This window comes from Oryzias melastigma, linkage group LG24, assembly GCF_002922805.2.
Source record: "Oryzias melastigma strain HK-1 linkage group LG24, ASM292280v2, whole genome shotgun sequence".
Lineage (NCBI taxonomy): Eukaryota > Metazoa > Chordata > Actinopteri > Beloniformes > Adrianichthyidae > Oryzias > Oryzias melastigma.
Window position 1 is genome coordinate 487,985 of NC_050535.1, and position 24,762 is coordinate 512,746.

General features: G+C 41.6%; 1 protein-coding gene across 5 annotated transcripts in view; it reads left to right on the top strand.

Annotated features, from left to right (window-relative positions):
- LOC112158341 (steroid hormone receptor ERR2) overlaps positions 1 to 24,762 on the top strand; it is a 71,401-nt gene that overhangs the window by 4,464 nt on the left and 42,175 nt on the right. For 2 of the 5 annotated variants that reach the window (XR_004947280.1, XR_002921295.2), the window contains 2 exons: positions 1,332 to 1,440; positions 2,152 to 2,617. The exons of 1 other annotated variant lie outside the window; for it this stretch is intronic. Coding sequence is in view for 1 of the 4 variants with exons in the window: in XM_024291642.2 (XP_024147410.1) it covers positions 1,439 to 1,440 (2 nt within the window). In the remaining 3 variants the exon portion in view is untranslated. Of the gene's footprint in view, positions 1 to 1,331; positions 1,441 to 2,151; positions 2,618 to 13,431; positions 13,789 to 24,762 lie in introns of those variants that run through there. 2 more of the 5 variants (XM_024291642.2, XM_036210579.1) reach the window with 2 other exon arrangements.

Genomic DNA, 24,762 nt, shown 5'->3' on the forward strand with positions numbered 1-24,762 from the left:
GTTAAATTCAAATCGGTGTAGAGCCAATCAAACATCGAGACGTCATCACTAGTCGCAGGACCCCGAGCCGTTCTGGCACCCCGAGTAGATGTGGTACCTACAGCGGCCGTGTAGAATGGAAGCATTATGGATCTGCGTGGATTTTAATGATTTCTGTGGAACTCCTAACTTGTTTAAAAGCATAACTAAAATAAATAGTTCTTGTAGCAGTTATCTTACCCCATAGTTTTAAAAGAGATATTGAATTATAATGTGAATGTTATTTTGTTTGTTAATGTGAAAGTTGATTCCTAAATGTGCAATGTCCAGCATTTATAAGCTAGAAAAGCTAAATAATAGTGAAAAGCATGATTTATTTTTTAATATTACAATGATCAAAGTCAAGATGAATTAAACAGATTTAAATATTGAATGTTTCTTTTGAAATTGAAATGTGATTTATTAGAAAGGAAAATAGAACAGAGACTTTACATAAAATTGATTTGATGTATTAATCAGATATTCAGTTTTATGGTCAAATTGTATATCGGACAAGTGGATGCACTGAATGGAAATTGTAATTTTGTTTAAATGATTTCATAGAGTGCTCGTGTCGTTCCTGCTCTGAGACTCCTTTTCTTTTTCCAGACACAACTTTCTTTTTGTTCTTGTGGTCGCCGCACTCGGGACCCGTAACAGATTACTGAGTTTTTCTGAATATTTACTGAGTATTCTGTCTTTCAACATGTTTATACTCTAGATCAGGAGTGTTAAACTCAATCCCACAAGCGGCCAAAATCCAAAACACACCTTAGGTCGTGGGCCGAACCGGATAAACATTAATTATATACACTAAAACTACATTTTTAAACCTTTAAAACTGTAACTTTTTAACATAATTATGAATAATAAAAAGTCAGGAATATTATTCCAGAATAAATCAACTTAAACCTTAAATAACTTTCAATATTTTACTCTCCATAAAAATATATTTTGTCAAAATGATACAAGTTAGAAATAAATAAACACAAGATAACATCGGGCCATTAATAACAATACAATAAAATGATCTGGAGGGCCGGATCCGGCCCCTGGGCCTTGACTTTGACGCATGTGCTCTAAAGTCATACTTGTGCTGGTAAACAGAAATAATGATAATAATAATAAATGATAACGGAATAAAAGATTTATTTTCTTTTTAAAAGAAGTAGTGGATGATTTTCCTCCCTAAAGTGATGATTTTTGTGTCTACAGTCAGAAGTGATGAAGGAAGCGCAGACGTTCTTTAGATTCTAGTAATCAAGCTAAACTTTAGCGTAAATCTTGTTTTGAAGACTAAACTGTGTCTCCAGGTGTGAACAGAGGTTTGATCCACATCTGGGATCCGTCTGAGTTCTGCAGAGTCTGATGAGTTTTTGGAGGAGGGTCAGGTTATGGATGACGGCGTGCGCTCCTGTGGATGTGAGTTTAACCGTCTCCTGCAGATGTACATCATTTTCTGTAACTCTGCAGTCTGAGATTAGAGCAGGGCCCCCGGGTCTCACTCATCACTCCATTTCCTAAATTGACAACTGGAAAAACTCTATTCCGGCCGACATGATGGACGAGGCGGGGCGCCGGAGGACCGCGCCGCACCGGAGAGAAGGGAGTGATGAATGGGGGCGGCTGGGAGGGAATCGGGGCAGATGAAAGCTGTCGGGCTGAGGGGGTGACTGACAGCTCGCTATCAGAATCCAGGGAGGGGGAGCGGCCTGTTTGGCCACGCCCCCTTTCCTGGTAGAAGGTCCACAAACTTTCATGGAGAATGTTTATCCCAATAAACAGAACTCAAACCGTAGATTTAACATTTAGTCATTTTATTTCATAAAAGGCGAGAGGGTTCCAGGTGCATTGTGGGACCTCTTCTCCCAGCAGTTAACCCCTGATTGGTCGGCTCTCTCCGACCGCTGAGGGTGAGAGGGGTCAGCTGCAGCTCCGGCTTCCTAACGCCACATCCGAGGTGACTTTGAGTTCTGATTAATGAGGAATCGCCGGGAAAAGTTTCTCAGAAAGCAGCAGAATTCTCCTGGATGTAAACGCTGCATTAGCAGGGGAGCATCACCCGCTGCTGTCACAGGAGGCAAACACGCGCCTGTTTGTTATCAAAATGTTTGTACTTTCTGGGCCCCAAAGGCCCGCTTTCTCACTTATGCAGATTCCCGTTCCAGCGACATCAAGCGCGCAGAGGAACGGCGCCGCCGCCTCTTCCCGCTCGCTCTCGACTGCGACGCTCCCGCCCCAGGGACCCCCGTGTCCCATGAGCCCCGGGGCAGAAGGCCCGGGGACACGCTGGGAGGATGGCTGAGGGGCGTGGTGGGGAATAGAAGAGCGGCGCGTCTCAAGATGAACGGAAGCGAGTCATTTGGGATTTTAGCAAAGTGATTTGAAGATGACAAAGCAGAGGCAGCTCCAGCTCAGAATGACTAAAACCACTAAATGTGAATGTTTTCAGACTCTTTCTGAAATCTGCAAAGACTGAAGGTTCAATGCAGGAGATTTAAAGAGCAAAACTAACAATCTGACTTCACTTTGAGGAGTAACTATGTTAATTTTCCTGTTTGGTAAAACCTTTGAGTTTTATCAGCTCGTTTGAGCCTCATCCTCGTGTCTTTTTCTGATTTCTTTGTGATGTTTGTGATCATTTATGAACATCTGTGGAAGTCTCCGGTTTCTTATTCAGACTCATCTGTCAGCTGGAGAAAATGTTCTGTTTTCCTTTCCATAAAATCACATGAAACAGAAGGATTTGTTTTTTCATGAGAAGAAGAAGAAAAATCTTCAAAATCTTTCAGGAAAAAGACGAACTCAACCATCTATATGACCAATCGGGCTCTGAGAAGACCGGAATCAAACGAACTCTGAAACCACAGAAACATCTGCTGCTGCAACTGAAACTATAAAACAACCTGAACGTCCGGTACCCATCCGGTTCCGGGTCCTGATGGTTGTGGACCCTTGAATTTATGTACTGGCGGCACGTCAAAAAATGACGAGTTGAGGTCGCCTAAAGAGTCAAAAAGTAACGCGGGGGGGTGGGGGTCCTTGTTTGTTTTTTAATCTCTCATTGGTGGGAAAATGTAAAAAATTCCCACTTAGGTTGAAGTTCCTGTGGCCATCCCATAATAATGTTGAAACTTCTCCCAGAGTTGTGAGCTTTGGTTTCAGTCATTTGGAACATTCCTTTCACTCCATTACAGGTTTGGGCTCCTGTCATTTTTTGATGGTTTCTCCCGCTGTGATGTCATCATTTTTTACTGGAGGAGGGGGGTCAGTATACCCAAAAATCCTTCTGGGATTGTGGAAACGATCCTGTCGGCTGCAGGACAGACTGATGCAGATACTTAACAACAGAACGTCTAGAAATGAGAGAAGTTATAATGATGCTCATATTAATGCAGGAATACTAAAATATCTGCGTTCATCCGTACTTCATCTCAAAGGCTTTCATCCCTCCAGGCGTCTCTGTGTGTGGAGCTCTGAAGATCTTTCAGCAGTTTTAGGAAAGGTTTGTTTCTGTTTTCAAGGCTTTTCTCTCCAAAGTAAAACTTTAAAGCTGCTCTTCGCTGTGTGATGAGAGCGGGACAGGAAACTAAAGACGAGCAGAATGAATGTGAAAGCAGAGTTCTCGTCTGTCCTTCGTCTGAAAGTCTGAACAAAAACCAAAACTTTACTTTGTGTTTCTACAGTCCAGCTCATCCAGAAGTTAGACGTTTCAAAGCTGGAGTTTCATGGGTTCAGTCTTGAGGAGAGTTCTGTGGTTGGAAAGCGTCATCCAAACCACAAACGGGTTCAGTGGATCGTCCGCTCTCCTGCCTGATCCGATTATCTGTCAGCCAATTTAACAGAGAGGCCTTCGGGGGGGCGACAATGGGGGTGTCGAGGAAGACGGGGGCGCCCCCCCGCACAAACACCTCCGCTCTAATTCCAGCTGACCTCTGCGACCTCTGCACTGCCTGTTTCTGTGTTTGATAGAAAAATCAATGAGTTTGCTGGCAGAGAGCAGCCGGGAAAGAGTCGTCCGTTCTTCTTCTCTGGTCATTCAGAACATTCTCCATCCAATCAGTTATGACGTTTAACGTCAGTTTAGTGTCAGTGGTTGATTTTAAATTCAGTCGGTAACAAAAACCACAAATTTAATGACATTTTTAGGAATTTCTCAACTGTATACTGATCTAAAGAGAATGGAAATCAACATTAAATCATATAAATATGAAGTCAAATATGTTCTAAAATAGATATGCACATATATAGTCCTTCCTGCTTGGTTAGTCCTCATGTTCTTTATTGAGAGACTTTAACTAAAACAGTCAATTTATTTCATTTTTTTACATTTGCATCCCGATCTTCTAATAATGAGTCCTGATCCAAATGTATGTTCACACCGGGTGCTTTAAGCACGTTCAAGAACAATCAAGAACACAATCAAGAACACATTCAAGAACACAATAAAGAACACATTCAAGAACACGTTCAAGAGCACATTCAAGAACACGTTCAAGAACACGTTCAAGAACACAATCAAAAACACGTTCAAGAACACGTTCAAGAACACAATCAAAAACACGTTCAAGAACACGTTCAAGAACACAATCAAGAACACGTTCAAGAACACGTTCAAGAACACAATCAAAAACACGTTCAAGAACACGTTTAAGAACACGTTCAAGAACACAATCAAAAACACGTTCAAGAACACGTTCAAGAACACAATCAAAAACACGTTCAAGAACACGTTTAAGAACACGTTCAAGAACACAATCAAAAACACGTTCAAGAACACGTTCAAGAACACAATCAAAAACACGTTCAAGAACACGTTTAAGAACACGTTCAAGAACACAATCAAAAACACGTTCAAGAACACAATCAAGAACACGTTCCAGAGCACGTTCAAGAACACAATCAAAAACACGTTCAAGAACACAATCAAAAACACGTTCAAGAGCACGTTCAAGAACACGTTTAAGAGCACGTTCAAGAGCACGTTCAAGAGCACGTTCAAGAACACGTTTAAGAGCACGTTCAAGAGCACGTTCAAGAACACAATCAAGAACACGTTCAAGAACACAATCAAAAACATGTTTAAGAACACCTTCAAGAACACAATCAAGAACACGTTCAAGAGCACGTTCAAGAACACAATCGAGAACACGTTCAAGAACACAATCAAAAACCCGTTCAAGAACACAATCAAAAACACGTTCAAGAACACAATCAAGAACACGTTCCAGAGCACGTTCAAGAACACAATCAAAAAGACGTTCAAGAACACAATCAAGAACACATTCAAGAGCACGTTCAAGAACACAATCAAAAACACGTTCAAGAACACAATCAAGAGCACGTTCAAGAGCACGTTCAAGAGCACAATCAAAAACACGTTCAAGAGCACGTTCAAGAACACAATCAAAAACACGTTCAAGAACACGTTCAAGAGCACTTTAAGAACTCAATCAGGAACATGTTCAAGAACACGTTCATGCGCACGTTCAAGAACACAATCAAGAACATATTCAAGAGCACGTTCAACACGTTCAAAAACACGTTCAAGAACACAATCAAGAGCACGTTCAAGAACACAATCAAGAACACATTCAAGAGTACATTAAAGAACACAATCAAGAACACGTTCAAGAGCACGTTCAACACGTTCAAGAACACGTTCAAGAACACATTCAAGACGTTCAAGAACACAATCAAGAAGACATTCAAGAACACGTTCAAGAACACAATCAAGAACACGTGTTCACTGGAAGTCTGGGGTTTGTTGTGAAACGTCAAAGCTTGTAAATCTGCTCAATCTTGCTCCAGACTTTTTCTTCCTGAACTCTATTCAGATAAATGAAAGAATTCCAGTCAGGAGAAAACTGCAATTATTAATTTCTCCTCCATGATCAATTTTCCAATAGGTCTGTGACGGTCATAAGTCAGTACCAAATTCTAGTGTCTGATTGGTCAACTGGTTTACCTTTCACGCGCATTCAGTGGTGGCAGGTATTATACGTAGAGCCTGAAAACAGTCCGAAACTTGAGAGTTTTAACTATTTACTAGTGAGATTAATAAACAAGTCAATCTGACTGAAGGCTGTTCCTGTGCTCATCAAGGTTTCATGTGGGTGGAGTCATTCTTCACTTTGAATAAATTCCATATATTGATGTATTTGAGATGCTTGAAATGTTTTGTATTAACCCGTTGACACTGGAGCTTTTTTAAACCGTCCCAACTGCTTCCACGCCACGTGCTTGCCCCGTCAGCGCTCTTATATGAGCCCGCCCACTATCACAGGAAAGGCAGAAGGATTGGCTGGAACTTCAAAGTACTGAACATAGTAGAAGTGATTGACATGTCTAAGACAAATACACCTTCACTGAAACTTAGCACAGAAATGCGGCACCGTTTGCAGCAGCTTCTCTCAGTTTCAGTAGAACTGCATAAATCATAACAGTTTCTACTTGGAACCAAATTCGGTGCCCGACCCATCAGGCATAGCTGCTTAAGAAAGTCGGGAAATGTCAAGTTTCACCAATTTATGTTGAAAACGGCTGATGAGAAAAGATTTCAGCATTTCAGCAGATCACATGAATCTTGGAAAAGAGTCTCACATCACACTTTTTAAATATTTGTGTGTAGTTACTTTCAAGCTGTTGTAATTTAAAGTTATCCAAGTGAATACACAATTATAAGTGCACACAGTCATGCACAAAATGTATTGTATGAGTAGCAAATAAGAACTATGCAAATCGGATGAGTCGACTTTCTCCCCATACAACACGTCACCTGGTGTAAATCTGTCTCCAGTCTTTTTCTCTCACATCTCTAATGTGATTTATCAAAGACTTGGTGTCATAGAATTAACTTCAATTATTAATTTCTCCTTATGATCACTTCTCAAACAGTTTTGTGAATTAAAAGGAACGCCATCCAGTTTCTGAAGTTCTGGATTTGTCAGCTAACTTTAATGACCGCAAGTTTTGTACAAAACGCCACAAAACTGACTGAAAACTAGCGAGAGTTTGAACTTAAAGCCCTAAACATAAATACACACACGTTCACAGGGACTTATAGACATTAGGCATAAACTGTTTTAGCTGATGTCGCTGTAAACACACCTTAACTCTATATATTTAAAGACAAACAGGTGACCCTCTAGTTCATCTATGATCTTGTATTTAATACATTTCAGATCTGCTTTAATCTCATCCTGATATTTGTGAATCCAGTCATTTTTCATTGATCCAAGGTCGAGCAGCCGAGGCGGCGGCGGCTCTCGTGCCAGTCTTGAGGCGATTGGGAACAGATGTTGGCACCGCCAGCTGGACAAGGCGACCTTGACTTAATCTCTGAGGGTTTCTCTTTGGCAGCGCGGGCACCGACCCCCCCCCCCTGGCAAAGGAGACTCGGCACGGCGGCGATGCCCGTGTGTGCGTTTGCACGCCGGCGTTGTGTGTCATTCAAGCTTCAGTGAAACGGCGGCAGTGAATCAATCACATGGCCTGTGTAACACGGCACTAAATGAAATTCAATGGACTGATTGAGTGAGTGATGGATGGCGGAGACGCGAACCGCCCCGAGTTAAGTGATGGAGAAACACTCAGAGGAGAGCGGAGCCCCGAGGAGGTGCAGCGTTCGAACCCCACATCTGCCCGGCCGGAGTCGGCGTCACCATCTGGACGGAACGCCGGCTGGACGGCAGTCCACTTCTAATCTGCCCGGCGCCGCCAGCGAAGGTCATCGGCTCAGCAAGGACAGCAGCGCCCCCCCCAACACTCACGGCGGGGGTCGGCTCTCCGTAATAGATGGCAGCTGGCCGGAGTGGATGTCTTCGCTTTGCCTGAGGCGGCGGCGTTAGCCTCGCTTTCATTCCCACAAGTCCGCTAAGCTAATGTGCTGTGTTAATGCCCCCCTCCCTCGCTGTTCCTACCCCTGTTGCTGCCAAAGTGGGACAGACAAAGGAAACCTTCGTCTGGAGGAATCCCAAATCCAACGAGGATCCAGGAAGTTCCTGGTTCCTCGTTGCCCCCCCCCATCACCTGCAAAAAAAAAAAAAAACATTTTAAATGCAAATGACCTAAATAAGATTAGCGAGGACGGCGGCCCGCTCCCTGTTAATTATCCCACGCAGTAGTCAATTAACAGCGCTAACGATGGGACACTTAGTGTGCGTTAACCCAATTTAGCACGGCTCAGAGGCGGCTGGTGCGGGGGAACTCTGAGGGGCCCTCTCACCCCGACTGGATGGTTGATTGGGGCGAGTGGGGCTCATCTGTGGATGATTAGAGGAAGGCGAGATGCTGCTGTACGGCTAACAGCGTTATCCACAGCAGCATGGAGGCGTGCTCTGATTTAACACTTGTCACTAGACTCTGGCCGTGAGTGGCATGGGTGACTGACAGGAGCGCTCTGCTCAACATGTGTGTCCGCATGCGTGTAGAGCGGTTGATCTTCATCCTTTCGGAGGTTTTTCCATCTCAGCTAAACCACAAACGTAATATATCAATGATATAAATGTTTCTTGCATTCATCCTTTGTCAATATATACAGATATCTGTCGAGGGTTTAGGCCGACGGTTCAAAATTGTGTGTATTTGATATTCAATTATTACGATTATTGTATGCAATTGTGCATGATTTTTTCTAGATACATACGCAAATGTCTGACTTTTCAAGCATTTACCACCGATTTATAATGTTTATATACTATTTACGACACAAACATCACGTTAAACTTACATAATTGACACACAAATCAAAATCTGCTGAGCTGCTGAGGTGATCCCTTGGCTCAGCGGGGGCCCGCTGGCGGGCTGGCTTGGTTGGTGCCTAGCAGATGGCTTAGAACTTTTATGTCACGTATTCGGCACACATATCAGGCTAAAATTATGTAATCGATGCATAAATCAGAATCTGCTGAGCTGACGCTCGCGCCAGGGGGTCCCTTGGCTCAGTTGGGGCCCTCTGGTGGCTCGTCTGGTGCCTAGCTTCTGACTTAGAACTTTTATAGCGTATATATGGCACAAATTTTCATCTACAGTTCATGCCCAATTGAAATATCATGACCTGAGGTTCCCACCAGGGGGTACCCTGGCTCAGTGGGGCCCCCTGGTGGCTCGTCTGGTGTCTAGCAGCTGACTTAGAGCTTTTGTAGCGTATATATGGCATAAATATTCATTCACAGTTAATGCACAATTGAACTATAGTGACCTGAGGCTCCCGCCAGGGGGGTCTCCTGGTTTGTGAGGGACCCCCTTGCAGGCTGGCGCCCAGCAGCCGTCATAGAATTAGTGCAGATCAGGGGAATCTGTCTGTTTCGTTAAAGCAGAGCACTGTGACGCCCCGCGGTGGGTGTTGACGCCATGCCCAGAGCTCTGAATGTGAAAGTGAAGAAATTCAATGACGCGTAATCGTAATTCTTCTGTGTTTTTAATGTACTTTATGCCATACATTTTTTTTATCCACGTATATTAACGTTTTCATATGTGCAATATGCACAAAACATGTGGCCGTGTGACCTGACCTTTAAGTACCTAAACGATCGTCCGGGTGAAGATTTTAAAGACACAATCTGATGAAAATTGTATTTTGTACATGTTTTTGTGGCATTTTTCTAATGATGGAGGACATATTTAAATTACATTAAGATTTCTTTAGGTATTACTTTATTAAAATCATTGTGAATTATGAGCAAACAAAAAAAAAGAAAATATCACATAGAAAATACGGTGGGCGGGGCTACAAAAAGATCCATGAACGTCTTTTAAAATCCCTCGTCTGCACCGCTCCAATGTTGCTCGCCATTTTGTTCCACCGATAATGTTAGATTAGGGGTGGGAGGGGCTTTAAGATAGCAGTAGAGCGAGTAAACAAAGGGATGATGGGAAGTCAGGGCAGGCTTACTCTAGTCTCGCTCACAATTCAGAGGTGAATTTCTGATAAACTCTGCAGAAACTATGTCCTAGAAAATGACTTTTGTGATTTTGGCTAAAAACATTATCATCTTAACTAAAAGATCACTGGAAATGATTTAGAAATAGATCCAACTGTGATCAGAATGAGACTTCAAGATGTCAACACATGTCCAGATTTATTACCAACGTTTTCTTTAAGGAGATAGTCGTTTTTCAGTTTCAAGACTAAAATCTAGAGCAATTTTTTTTTTTTTATCCCAAAGACAAAATCAAGATAATTGTGTCCAATTCAATCTAATTAATTAAAAAAAAGATTTAGTTTTCTATGATTGATTACTATTCCAGCAGGAAAACCCTCAGCAGAAGCCGTCACGGGACAGAGTTCTTCTTGTTTCAGGATTCTAATGGTTAAAACCATTTTTTCTGAAAATGTTCTCACCTCTAAACTGTCTGAAAAGGAGGAAATTTGCTCTAAAGTTAAATTTTTCAAACTAAATACTCTACTTCTCTCAGTGTTTTCCTCAGTTCTCGCTGTGGTTCCTCTGTTTGTGTCTTTGTTTTTAGATGATTTTCAGATTTTTCTGATTTGATTTGCTATCATTTTGGATAAATATTACTTCTCTTGAGTGTCTGAGTCCTTCAGAAGATCCATGAGATCCTTTAGGATCAGATACAGAAAACAGAACCAGGAGTTGGATCAGTAAAGTGAACCATCAGAAGAAAAGCTTCCTAACCTGCAGGAACGGGAAGCTTCATCCTGGGAACATTTAAACCTCTTGAAGCTCTGCAGACATTTTCTCCGTTAATAACGGCTTCAGCTGCTCTCTGATCAAACTACGCTTCATGTAAAGGAAGAAACACTCGGGGGATCCTCTCACTTCATGATGTCTGCAGTAGAAGAGATCCTCAAAGTCCTCCAGAGTTTCTGTCGATGCAGCTCGGCAAAAAGGAAAACGCCGTTCAAAGTTCTGAGTTTCAAATCTTTAATATTCATTTTGGTTTGACTTTAGATTTAAAAACGTTTTTTGTTTTTGAGGAACAGCTTCTCTGGGAGGAGACATTCAAGTTTCCGTCATAAAATGAAGCAGTTTGAAAGGTTTGACTCCGCCCCCTCAACAGGTCCAGGTGTTGCTCTTGATCACACATCAGAAAGACCCGCCCACTTTCTTCCGTGCGACCCGATCTGAGGGCGTCAGTCAGCAGGAAGTGTGAGCGTCGATCACCGACCCACCTGTAAACTGTGGATTGGTGGATTCCAACTCTCCTGCATTCTTTCAAAATAAGAGAAGATAAATAGATACATTTTGGTTTTTTCTTAATCACGACTGTTGACATCAATATTTTGGATTTTTTCATTTAAAAAGTTCTGTTTCAATTAATTTTTCACTTTTCGTGTTCATTTTGAGTCCAGAGACGAAATCTGCTTCTTCATTTCTCAAACGAACCAGAGAAAAGCCGAGTCTCTCCTTTTTCGTCACAAGGCTAACGGGCCCCGATTGGGTCTGTCTGCAGTCTCTGTGGGGGCCCCACTTGTGCTTGCCCACATTGGCCTAAGTCGGCACTCAGTTGGCTCGCTACGCCAGCCAGCCTCCCGGTGGATGGCGTAGCATGCTAGCGAGCTCCGCTATAGCGAGTGAGCGAGCTCCGTTGGATCGAGCTAGCGAGCTCCACTGTAGCTAGCTCCACTTTAGCGAGCTAACGAGCTAACTTCTAAACCCTTTGGGGCGCCTGTACTTGCTGGCTGGGAAACTCTGCAGGGTTGAGGTCTGCTCCTCAAACTCCAGGTCAGAACCGAACCAGCTGCTTTCAGTGGTGCTGTCAGGTGCGGCCGTGGTGCAGTGGTAGGGCGGTCGACTCCTGATCAGAAGTGAGCAGGTTCGACTCCGCCTTGCCCGCCCATGTGTCGAAGTGTCCTTGGGCAAGACACTGAACCCCACCACCAGTGTGTGAATGTGTGTGTGAATGGGTGAATGGGTCTGTGACTGTGAAGCGCTTTGGGCCCTTGAAGGAGGGTAGAAAGCGCTATACAAGTATACGCCATTTAGATGCAAACTTCACCCATTTATAAATCTGTATTTGTGAGAGAGAGCTCAGATAAAGTTAAAAAGAGGGTTCTCAAAAGAGGTCCTTGATGAACTCCGTCTTTTAGAGATGCAGGTGGAAATATTTTGGGTTTAGGAACAGAAAGTCTTCTTCTGTTTGCATTGGTACTTGATCGATCCGAGACGATAATTTTCCGTATTTTCTGCAGTCGGAGGATTCTAAACTTTTTTGTAGCAGCGTTTGATGTCTGGAGTTTATGTGGATCCACTTCCAAACGCAGACGAAGACTGAATGATTTTATTTTCAGCCTGAAAGAGGCTGGTTAGCTGTTAAAAGTTGAGATAATCTTCATTTGTTCACATGATTTTGTGAAGTTTGTGATAGTAAACATAGTTTTGTCTTAAATGGAAAAATGGGCGGAGCTATAAACTGGATTCTGAATCAGCAGAATCCGGTTTTAGAAAGTGTTCTGCAAACGTTTCAGTTCTGGTTAAATTCTAAACATTTGACTAATCAAGTGAGATGACATTAAGCTGAACGATAAATCTGAAAGATCATCAAACTGTTGATGAACTTTGACAGAAAAACATTTCTTCTGGTCAATATTGGTTACATAATCGATAGAGTTGATTGGAATCGTCCGTCTTCTTTCTGCTCAAATGAAGAGCTGCTATTACAGATTTTTTAATCATTATTTTGAATCTGTTTTTTTTACAACTTGTGATTTTTTAGGAATAATCTGTCCAGATTTGAAGACTTCATCACCTGTTTAGTCTTCTTCTCTCCGGCGGCTCCAGATCCGAGCCGCTGGATCCCGGCTTGTCATTAGACTAACAAATGCAGCGAGACTCCTGATTTAGTGCGGCGCTCCGGCCTCTGATGTATATTAATAACACAACACTACACCTCTTACCCGCGCTCCATCATTCATCCGGGAAACGGGCAAAATGGAAAAGTGCGGTCGCTCTGTGTTTAGCTGGGAGCTGGATCCACTCATTTATTGTGTCATGAGACGGGGCGGCCCCCCCAGCGTGTCCTTCACCCCATGAGCAGCAAACCAGATTATGTCTGGAAAACCAGCGGGAACACATGGAGGGAGAGAAAGTTAGTTTTTGAGGGAAGACCAGAGAGTCCGAAGAAAAGGAGTTTTAAAATCACAAGTGTGTTGGGGTGTGTGTTTGTTTACAAGTGTTTTTGTGTGTTTTTATGTGTTTGTGTGTCTCTGTGTGTATATGTTTTTCTATGTTTGTGTGTGTTTGCATGTGTGTTTGTTTTTATGTGTTTGTATGATTTTGTTTTGGGGGTTTTGCATGTGTTTGCTTTTTTGTGTGTTTGAATGTGTTTGTGTGCATGTGTGCTTGTGTGTGTGTGTGTTTGCATGTGTTGTGTCTTTGTGTTTACTTGTGTTTACGTGTGTGTCTTCACGTGTGTGTCTTCACGTGTGCACGTGTCTTTGTTAATATCTGTGTGTTTCCGTGTGTGTTGTTGTAAAGTGATCAGCATTTCATCTCATGTGTTTTTTAATCCCGTCTCCGGCTCCTCATCCCGGCGTTCCCATTAAGGTGTCCTGCCGTTCTGCAGCTCCGGTAACTGATGGCTCCGGGTGACAGATCGTCCTCCACAACACGGCGAGCACTTCTCCCAGACGGAGCGTCCGTCCCTTTTTCATTTCTTCCTGAGTGGACATGAGGGCTCAGCAGCTGCACAAGACAAATCACGCTCCTGCCGACACATCCGTCTTTGAGCCAACGAGGTAGCTTCCCTTTCTCGGCCCTGCAGCCGCGAGCGTCAGAGTCCGGACATCGGAGTCTGCTTCCTGAGGTCTGAGACATCTCCATCAGGGAAAACAGAGGTTCTTCATTTCACTGAAAACAGACGTTTTCATAAGGAATCCACGGAACCATCACCAGAGTCCTCTCTGGTGATGGTTCCGTCAAGGCCCGGGGGCCGGATCTGGCCCTTCAGGTTATTCTATTTTATTGTTATTAATGCCCCGATGTTATCTTGTTCTTATTTCTAACTTGTAAATTTTGACAAAATATATTTTTATGGAGAGTAAAATATTGAAAGTTATTTAAGGTTTAAGTTGATTTATTCTGGAATAATATTCCTGCCTTTTTATTATTCATAATTATGTTAAAAAGTTACAGTTTTAAAGTTTTAAAAATTGGCATTCTGCAGCTTTTTGGACTATTTTGGTATTTACTAAGATTTTTTTGGCTATTTTAGAGTTTAGCTAATATTTCAGCTACATGCTAGCTGTTTTAGCTAATCACAGCTTTTTTCTAGACTTATTTAGCTAATATTTTTGCTGGTTATCAGCACTAGCATCTTCAGCAGCCATATTCAGCTTACAGCATTCACAGTAGCATTATTGCAGGTAATGCTATATAGTTCCTAATTATGTTAAAAAGTTACAGTTCTAAAGTTTTAAAAATATAGATTTAGAGTGTTCAGTAAATGTTTATCCTGTTCGTCCTGCGACCTCAGGTGTGTTTTGGGTTTTGGCTCCTGTGCGATCGAGTTTGACACTCCTGCCCGACATTGTTCACATTATCTGTTTAAATCAGCAGATTCTGATACAGATTTAGCTGATTCATGTTGATTACATAAAAACTGTTGCATATCAGCACAAAGTTGCTCTTCTCCACTTCAGAATCTGTTGGAATCATAAATGGCACCAACAGCTCTGGTGATGTAGGGGATGTCAAAGGGCGTGTCTTATTGCCATTGACTGTATAATCACTGGACGTACCCACTGGTTCTTCTTAGCCTTCTTTATAGTCCTAATTTTGTTTTAAGATATTGGAAGTTATTCAACCGATAAGCTGATCAATCAGATGCCTGAATACAAGTAGGCGGAGCCTGCTGGCCCCCACGTACTAAAGGTTTGATTGACAGCCCACTTTCCAGTGGTAGTGATGTGACTTTCCAGCAAGCTAGCGCCTGATTGGTGAGAGCGGCTGCCATAAAAACATTGACTTGTTCGGACCAATCACTGCTTATTGATGAGGTCTGACTCCATCATGAGGGTGAAAAATGGCGACTGTATTGACTTCATTTGGTTTGAGCCAGAAGTGAAGCGTTTTCTACGGATGATGTCACTCAGTCCAGATGATAACCGTGACGTCTGTCAAACGTCTGAACCAGAACCTGATTAGCTTCTTTTCATGAAGACATTTCTAAAGTGTTCCGTTCTCGTCGATCAGACGTTTCCTGATTCATGAACTTACAACCTTTTGTCTTTGTACCTCCTAGGAGGCAGAAAGTGAAAGAAATCGGACTTTGTGAATGACCTGAATGAGCCTCATTTGTCTGCTGGTGGACCTGAAGGAGTTCTTCAGTCAAAAATATGGGAGATTTATGCAAAAATAAACACTTTATTTGGAAACATGTTAAGGATTTGACGCAAATATGCAAATTATCTGTAGCTAAATCACTGAGCTCATTTCCAGTTATTAACTCAAATCGAGGAGAAGTAAAACCCTCATTTGACAAGGACAAAGCGACGGTTTGTTTCCAGCTTCCTGCCTTTGTCCTGAGCGGCGCTGCGGTGGGCGGGGGGCCTGTTTGACGATGTGCGACCACTCTACCTGCCTGGTACTCGTGAGGACGCCGTGTGAATGTTTGGGTTTGAAAAAGAAGTCTCCGCTCACGATTCGTCGACTTCACAGGCGCTCTGGGGGAATCCGGGGGCCACACTCCCCCTGCCACCGCCACGGGCGTTTATGCTTTTTTGAAATGCAAATGTGCGAGCACGTGCGCTGCGGCGTGCCGTGGCGGTGGGTGAGTTTGTGTGTATCGTCATGCACACCTGTGAGTGTGTTTGGCGGTAACTCATCTTGAAAGCAGCCGGATCCTCCGGCTCGGCGCTGCAGCTGCAGTCAGATAACATCTGAGGGATCCGTTACCTTGTGCTCCATCCGTCCATAGAAGGGACCCTCCCAAACGCAGAGCCCACAAAGAACATACCTTCAATTAGGCCAAACATTAACATTTTAGAGGAAGCCTGTGTTTGGGTCCCCTGGGCTCCCGCGCTTCCCGCCAGCCTCCTTTTCATATTCAAATCCACGACATGAAAGTTCGCCATTTCTAATCCTCAAAATTTGACTTTTTCTGGTGTTTGAAGAGCGACTGCACAGGCAGAGTAATTATGGGGTTATGGCGGGAAATGCTCCGATAATCATTAGTGTTCTATAGGTGGATTTTTGCAGGTTCGTCTCTCGTTTAGTCTCAACTCTCTAAACTGTGAAATCAATAAAAATACTGAAAACTTTTCATCGATCATCAGGAGAATTACATTTTGAAACTTCTGATTATTTTGACCCCTTTCAGAATCATAACTCAGCTAAAAAAAGAACCTTTTTCTTTATTTCTATCTTCAGAACCGACTGTTTCCTGTTAGGGCTCACCAGGTTGCTGGAGCCTATCCTAGTTACTGTTTATCAAAGGCCGGTTTTGCCCTGAACAGCCTCCCAGTCTGTTGCAGGTTTTCTTCTATCATTATTTTCTCACTAAAACACAAGTAAATGTGAATATTTCTATCTGGAATGAGCACAACAGTCAAATGGACTTTTTACAGTTTTTTAGTTTCTCTCTCCTGATTTGTTAGTTTTCTATGTGTCTTTCTGAAGATAAAACCAAATTGAAAGCGAAATTCTAAACCAAAGAGAGACAAAAATGTCCCTTGGGAAAAAATTAAAAGAATAAATATTCTATTAAATAAAACTAACGAGAAAAGCTGCATTACCTGCAGAACTGCTGGTGTGAATGTTTTTTTGCTGAAGATTCTGAAACTTTTCCCAAAATGTTAAATTTGCTAAAAGACTGGAAATGTCGTTAAAGAACTATGATAGAGCGTGGAAGTTGACCTAAATATGTTAAAAAATGTGTAGTAAAATTGCTTAAAAATCCCTAATACATGCCAGTTTTTCAAAAATATTTAGAGTGTTGCTTAAATATGAGCTAATGACTTTGTCGATACCAAATTAGCCAGAGAAGCTCGTGGATTAAATACTAGACTAAATTAGTCAAAACATTAGCCTGTTGTTAAAATAGAAGCTAAACTCTAAATTAGAATAAAAAACCTCAGTAGATAACAAATTAGCCAAAAACATCTATTGCTAAAATATTAGCAAAACTCAATTTTTTTTTGAAATAATTACTATAAAGGATAAAAATATAACCCCATCTATTTAAAATGTTGAAATTTGAAGACTTTCTCACTCATTTCCTGTGGGGCACGTTTTACTCAATATTTCAAAAGCTATAAAGTTTATGAATACCAAAAATATAAGCAGTAATGTCCTGAACGAGCTGAACGTTTTGATACCAAGATTGATGAAATCTCTGAAAGTGTGATTGAGTTTTTACGTGGAGTAAAACGTACAGAAAGGAGCAGGAGAATCACTGCAGTTTGAATGCTGACTAAACAATCACACAATTCATATTTTGGAAACAGCAGAACACTCAGATATTTTTGTTTTGTATCTGATCCGTATTAACAGATACGCTGTGGACGGTCGATAGTTGGAGTGTGTATTTGCTAGAAACTGGCTGTGATCCCGATACGATATATAACACGATATGTATCGTGATATGTATTGTGGAAGATTTTTTTTCCTTTTTCTTAAATCAATAATATCATAATCATAAAAAACTATTTAAATATTGTGTTGTCAGTATTTTTAAATCGATACAAATATCGGCAAACAAAATATCACGATATATCGCCAATTCGATCCGTAGTCGACAGCATCAAACGTCACTCCGAGACTGAGCAGGTCTGCATGTCGACGGATGTCCGATTTAAAATGCCATCTCTCCTGAGCGTTTCCTGTTCTTCCCAATAGAGATGCCGACATCGATCGGATTCATTTCCGGCTGCCGTCACTCAGCCGTCACATCCCGGCGTGCTGCAGTCCTCCACCGCCCCGGTCACAAAGCGGCGTTCTGAGAACGCCGTAAACTTCAGGTGAACTCACACCAAACTCCTGTCAGCGACGGGTCAGAGGAGTTTCCCTCCATCCAGCCAGAGGTCTGTGAACTCTTTCCTCCAGCTGTGAGAATGATCTCAGAACAGACACGTCTTGTTTTATTCATGCCGGCCTCACATGTCAGCAGAACCTGCGTTTGCATAAACGCAGCAGAGACGCGTTTCTATAGGATTCTACTGATGGAAACGTTTTCACACCAGTGAATTGAGACATCGATTCATCCGAGGGAAATACCTCTGAAATGCTGAAATTATGTATTGATTTTCCTGCTGTCTTTCGCCCTGATGACTTTGGGTAATTGCCTCTTTGCCGCCGCTGCAGCTGAGCTGAACCGCCGCCGCGCCTCGGAGCCTTTCGGTCCCGGCGGACAAACCTCTGACTTCATGTGGTTTTCATGTTTGCATGAGTCCAGTTAGAATCCCGCCTGTAGGGAGTGAGGGGGAAGCAGGCAGGTGGAGCGGGACTCTCACCTGTTGGTGCTGCTTAACAGAAGTTCACCTTATTCAGAGTCCAGTTTAGTAGAAAAGTTCCAGAAAATGTTGTGTGTTAAAGTTTAAACTCGTCAGTAAAAAAATTATTTGTCTTTGTCCAAGGGGGCGGAGCTATAGAAGAGCAGAAAACAAATAGCCTCCTAATTTTTGAGACAATAGTATAATTATTGACAAAAATAAATTTATAATCTATACCAGCTTCTTTGAGTATTGCAAAAATAACAAACCAAATCTTGATCATATTATTACCTCCCTGTATTGGTACAGTCTGAGCCGTCAGCACCCTGACCTCTATTAAAATCTGTTCCTGTTTTTGGAAAACTCATCAAGAAGAAACTGCTCTCCGATTGGCTCATTTCAGTCAGGCTGCAGCAGGGAGAATCCTCGCATGAACAGCACTAACGGGATCCTGACACAGTCCATAGGACACACCTGCGTCTCACATACTTCCCCTTACTGACCCTAACATAAGTGTCGCCCGCAGCACGCCCATAGAAAAACACCTTTTCTCTCTCTGGGTTCACTGAGAGATCTACCACCTTGATATTTCCTACAGGTTTGACCATTTTTCACCCGGATCCTCTCTGTAAGGGTGTTAGATTAATTTGACTATGGTCACATATCCCAAATACCACACAGCTAAATGTTCTTCAGCAAATTCAGCAGTTTCACAGCTGGTTCCACGTCCAGCAGGTTTATTAGTTCAGACAGGAATGAAGCAGCTGAAAGTCCAACAAGCTAAATCAGGGTCAGACAGGCAGAGGTCTATCTTGAGGATGGGGTCATCCAAGAGGAGAGTAGAGATGTCAGAGTCCAGGTGAGGGTCAGGGCAGGCAGCAGGTAATCAGAGAAGATCAGGTCCAGAATGAAACAGGCAGGATGATACAAACAATACTCCGCACTGAGTCAGGCTCTGTGCGGTACTTAAAAGTCCTGTTGGTGATGAGCAAATGAGAGAAGGCACTGGGGCTGCTGGGAGATGTAGTGCAGTCAGTACTCTGGAGACAGTTCCCACCAGTGGCCATAGGGGGAGACAGAGCTCTGACTCCTGACAGGCCAGTGGTTTTGAGAACGAGTTAAAATTTTACAGCGACTTGACGATTCTTTGACATCTTTCAGTGGCCGCCTGGGCACATTTGGAGGTCACATGGTCGCAGTCATGTGACAGACGGTAGTAGGACCGCAGCAGCATGATAACTGACTGACAGGAGGGTCTCCACGGTCCCCAAACCGTCTGAAGATCGGGGGATTTCTGACTGCCGCTCCCCTTTCACCCCACTGCTACCACCTGACTGTTAGGCATCGTGCGGTAGCAGTGACACCCGTTGACCTGAGCTGGGGTGACAATGGGGAGACGGCATTGATGGATCACTTTTTCACAATAAGTGGACTATTTGATACTTGGTCTGGTGTGTTGTCATGGTAACACGACGACACATCGCTGAGCCTCGACTACAGCAGCAATGTTTTTAATCGATTGACGCACTAGTCAAAAAAATGTTTGAAATGTAGTTTTAGATAATAAGTGGTTGGCAAATACTGTAACTAAAAAAATAACGATCGCGATTAATCGTGATTATTTTTTTTAAGTGATTAACCATACTAAATAAAAATAAACAGTCTAAATGTACAGTTGCAGATAATAATTGATTGGAAAATACTGTAGCTAAAAAAAATAATAATCACAATTAATTGCGATTAATCCTGATTCAATTTTTTTTAATCGATTGACCGTACTAAATAAAAATAAATGTTCTAAATGTACACTTGGAGATAATAAGAGGTTGGCAAATACTTTTAAATCATTTTTAACAAATCATGATTAATCACGATTAAACGTGATTAATCATGATTCAATCTGTTTCATTGATCGACAGCACTAATTAAAAATAAACGTTCTAAATGTACAGTCACAAATAAGAAGAGGTTGGCAAATACTGTAACTAAAGAATATGACAATAAGCGCGATTGAATGCCCATAGCAAAGCAAAATTGAGGATGAGATCTCCTTTCTGTCTCATTTACGTCTCCTAGACATGAATGAGAACCGTTTGAGACAACACAGGCTTTCTCACTCGTCTCGAATGTTTCTCCTGAGAAATAAGTCTCACAGTGAGCACTGTCTGGGATCTCAAAATTCTCTCACAACTGTCTCTTCTCCAGATCTCAGTTAAGAGAAAGATGAGACGAATTTTAGCGTTCTCAAGTATGTCTCAATTTGTTCTCTTTACTTTCTCAGCTCTGTCTCAGTGAACTATATGCATGGTTCTGTCTCTCGTTGCTCAATAAGGTCTCAGTTTAGTCTTTTCATTGTCTCAGCAAAAAGAAAAGTGAGACCAGCGCAAGTTCTCAAATGAGTCTCATTTCTTTCTTGCACATGATCAGTTTATCAGAAACAAATCAATTATGATGTATTTATATTCAACTTACAAAAGTTGTTTATTCCTGACACATTTCACAAAACTCCTTCATATTTTCAAGCTAAAGTCAAACCATCACTGTAAGACCTGATCAAAAGACATCTTTTTGAAACTTAAAGAAACATGAAATTTCAAGATAATATTGCAGCGTCAATTTAATACATTTTTATTTTGACAGTTGTGTAAATTAATAGAATAGAATAGAATTTTTGTATTAATCCCAGGCTGGGAAATTAGGCAAAATGAATACACTTGGGATGTTTTTTTTTTGCTTCTTTTTTTTTTCAGAAGAACACAAAGGTTTTAGATGCAGATCCACAATGTGATTAATCGTGATCAATGATGATTGATCACGATTAACCGTGATTATTCATGATTATCGTGAATAATTATGGTTATTGTGATTAATCGTGGTCATCAGGATCAACCATGATTAATCTGGATTAATCATAATAAATCGGGATTATTTTTTCCAAGTTTGAAATTAATCAGTTAAATGTTTTTAACAGATTCCTGCCCGACTGAAGATGCAGTTGGATTTAGGGCTGGTATCGGTTATAGTTTCCAGAAACGATTCGATTCACAAGAACCTGAATCGATTCGATTCAGATTTTTTTCAATTCTTTAATTTAATTTTAAGTTTACAAATGTAAACACATTTGTTTAGAAATACATTAAAAATCTATTATTTAATTTGAATATATTTATATTAATCTGATCCAGTTCACATCCTGTAAATGTATCAGTGAAATAATGATTGTTAATATCATCCAGAGTTACATGGATTCTCTAAAGGAGAAGTTCTAACAAAAATGTTCAGATCATTAACATTATAAACATTGTTCTGCTTCTCCTGGAGGACGTTTCAGTTTGACCACTATAGCATTACATCTTATTCCAGAAGAAGACAACAGTAAGAGGGAAAAAAATGAAGTTTTAGACCATAAATAGTTACTTTAAAAATTATTTCCTTAAAAGAGTTTGGGAAATTACTGCCTGTGAGTAGAGAAAGATGTTAATTTAGTCAGAATGTATCTTTTTGGTCAACTGAAAAGAGAATTTCCTATGAGAAATTCTATTGAACGTTAGCATCAAGCTAGCAGACTTTGGCTTTATGTGCTAAATCGATTTATATCCTTGTGAATCGGTTATTGATCTATTAAGCTTAAATCGATTCAAATGGATTAATTGATTTTTTTACCCAGCTCTAGTTGTGTTTGTGGCTGCAGCGTTAGTCCAGTTGTCCTCATATTTTATCCATCCATCCCTTCATTCATCCACTCATGTTTATACCCCTCTGTTGTTTGATTTTTTCATTTTGTAAACATTTGTCATCTGAATTCTGGAGTTCCTGACTGTCTCATTGAAGCCTTCATTTGTCTTTCTTTTCACATTTATATTTACGAATAAACATCTAAAATGTGTGTTTTTTTAACACTTTTCTTCTTATGTGTCCCGAAGCTCCAAACTTTGCTTCCTGAAGTTTCTCCGCCGCAGAAACACAGAAAGCTTCTGATTAGAATTCCTTGAATGCGTCATTGTCTCAGTCAGATGGAGAGCTGCTCTAAATTGCTCTGTGAATGTGTCTGCTGAAACCAATCCGCTTTCTTTGCTTTGCTAATTATTAATTACCCGTCTGCATGCATATGTGTTTATTCCTAATTGTATTTGATGGATGAGTGGCAGCTCTGACACCTCATTAGAGCAGATTAATAGAACGACACAATATTTATGTCTGGGCAGTGACCAGTTATCCTTCCATCCATCACTCAGATCATCTCGCTGATTGAAAACCACCGGTCCGTGTAATCCTAATTATTTTGAATTAGAAGAGAATTTATAGCTTCTTGCTGCGTTTTGCTGTGATGGGAGTAAATTGGAAACATTAAAGGCATAACGAGGGAGAAAACGAGAGGATGACAAACAAGGTCCTGCTCTGCTGTAGCGGAGTCCCGCTCAGCCTGCAGACTCCGACTCCTGTTTTCTCCGGCATAATATTTGTCTCCTTGTTGTAATTCTGTAAAGCAGAAACCCACAGGCGTCTATTAAGAGAAAGAGTTCTCAGTGAAGCTCCATATTCCCCATCCGCCCCCTTTCCCGCTGCAGAACTCCTCCATCCATATTCTTGTCATTTATTTAAAAGTTGAAAACTACTGAACTTCACATAACCCTCCTCCAACTTCGGCAAAGCTCTGCGCCTCGCGGGAGGAGCGCCAACCAAAACCCAGCATTTGAGCTCACAGAGAAGCAACAAGGCCTGGAAGAGAGAAGCTTTTACCATCTTACGGCAGCAGAAAGCCTCAAGGAGCAAACTCCTTTCCCAGGTAGTAAGAACTTCCTCAAGCTTATTTTTCCCAACTTTTTAAGTTTCTAAAAGCGTTAGCCGGCTCCCCCGTGGTCTTAAAAGTGCTGCTTCAGATTGAGTTAAGTTGTTTTTGACAACTTTCTTTTCCAGTCGATGCTGCGCAATCCCACCGGCGTGTGCACAAACGCCACTCACACCGCCGTCTTTTAATCAATCTATAAACTTGGCTCCGAATGCTCCTCCTTGTTTTAAAAATAGGATTTTGGAATCAGCTGGGGAGGAGTTTAATCTCAGAGAATGCAGCCACAGCCCGGCGTTCAGCTCCACACACAGAAGAAGACCAGATTACAGCCGCCCGATATAGCCCCCCCCCCCAGCAGCCGTTTATTTTTATCCTCTATTAAGGCAGCGATATCCTTAAAGGCTGCCAAAATTATCCCGGAAAAATGCTGACGGGGAAATATGAAAGGTTCCAGGCGGGTCTAGTAAGCAATCTGCGCGCATGGTGGAGCAATGTGACTGCTGCGCTTGCTATACCAGCAGGGTGACCCCGGCTGGAGGGAGAGGTGAGACCCGCTGAAAGTCATCCCCGAGCCCAGGGATCCGGTTCTGGAGAACCAGACACACATTTACCGCTAAAACGGAAAAGAGGAAACGGGAAAAAAACTGTTTTTCTCCCATCTTTCTAGAAAATAATTCGGCTGCTTTATTAGATTTATTTTTTTAATTGAAGAAATTATTTTTGAAACATTTTAAGTACTTTTAATTGACTTTGTGTTCAAATTTTGGCTATAATGTTTCTACATTTTAATCCTTCTGTGGAAAAAAATCATTTTGGTGAAACACATTTTTAGGGTTTTTTTTGCTTTTTTAAAGAAGACTCAGCTGCACAAAGAGACATGACAGAACTAAATACATTCGATTCGAAGATATATCGCAATATTTCTTTTTTAAATTTTTGTTTTGATTTAAAATGCTGACAAGAGGATTTTTAATTAATGATTCACGAGCCTTCTTCAGCATCTTACTTTTGTTTTCCACTTAAACCTCCGACCACTAGATGGCAGCACACTGATCCTCCCTGAGCAGCTCTACACCGACCAAAACAACAAGATCTCATGAGAACCAGCTTGTGTTAAATGTTCAGTCAGACATACTTTACCTGGGATAGGTACCAGACTGAACTCTGAGCCGCGCTGCTGCCAGTATCAGTTTACAGTTACAATGTTGTGATCATTCAATAAAATTAATTTGACCATTTTATTACAATGAAAGACATCTTAATATCCAGGTAGAGTTTTTTTTCTAAGTCACAACCATTGACATGAATAGAGATTCCAACCAAATGAAGTCACTTCAGTCGCCATTTTTCGCAGATTTTGCCCGATTTCACCATTTTGGGACCAGATGAGGTTAGTAAGCTGTACTTGGTCCAAGAATCTGTCAATCAAACGCTTCGAATGTTTGAGGTGGGGCCAGCGGGTAGAACATCCTCTTATGGAGACGTCTGATTGGCCACTTTATAACTTAAATAACTAGCGATGAAGAAAATATATAGTCAAAAAAATGAGGTTTAGTAAGAA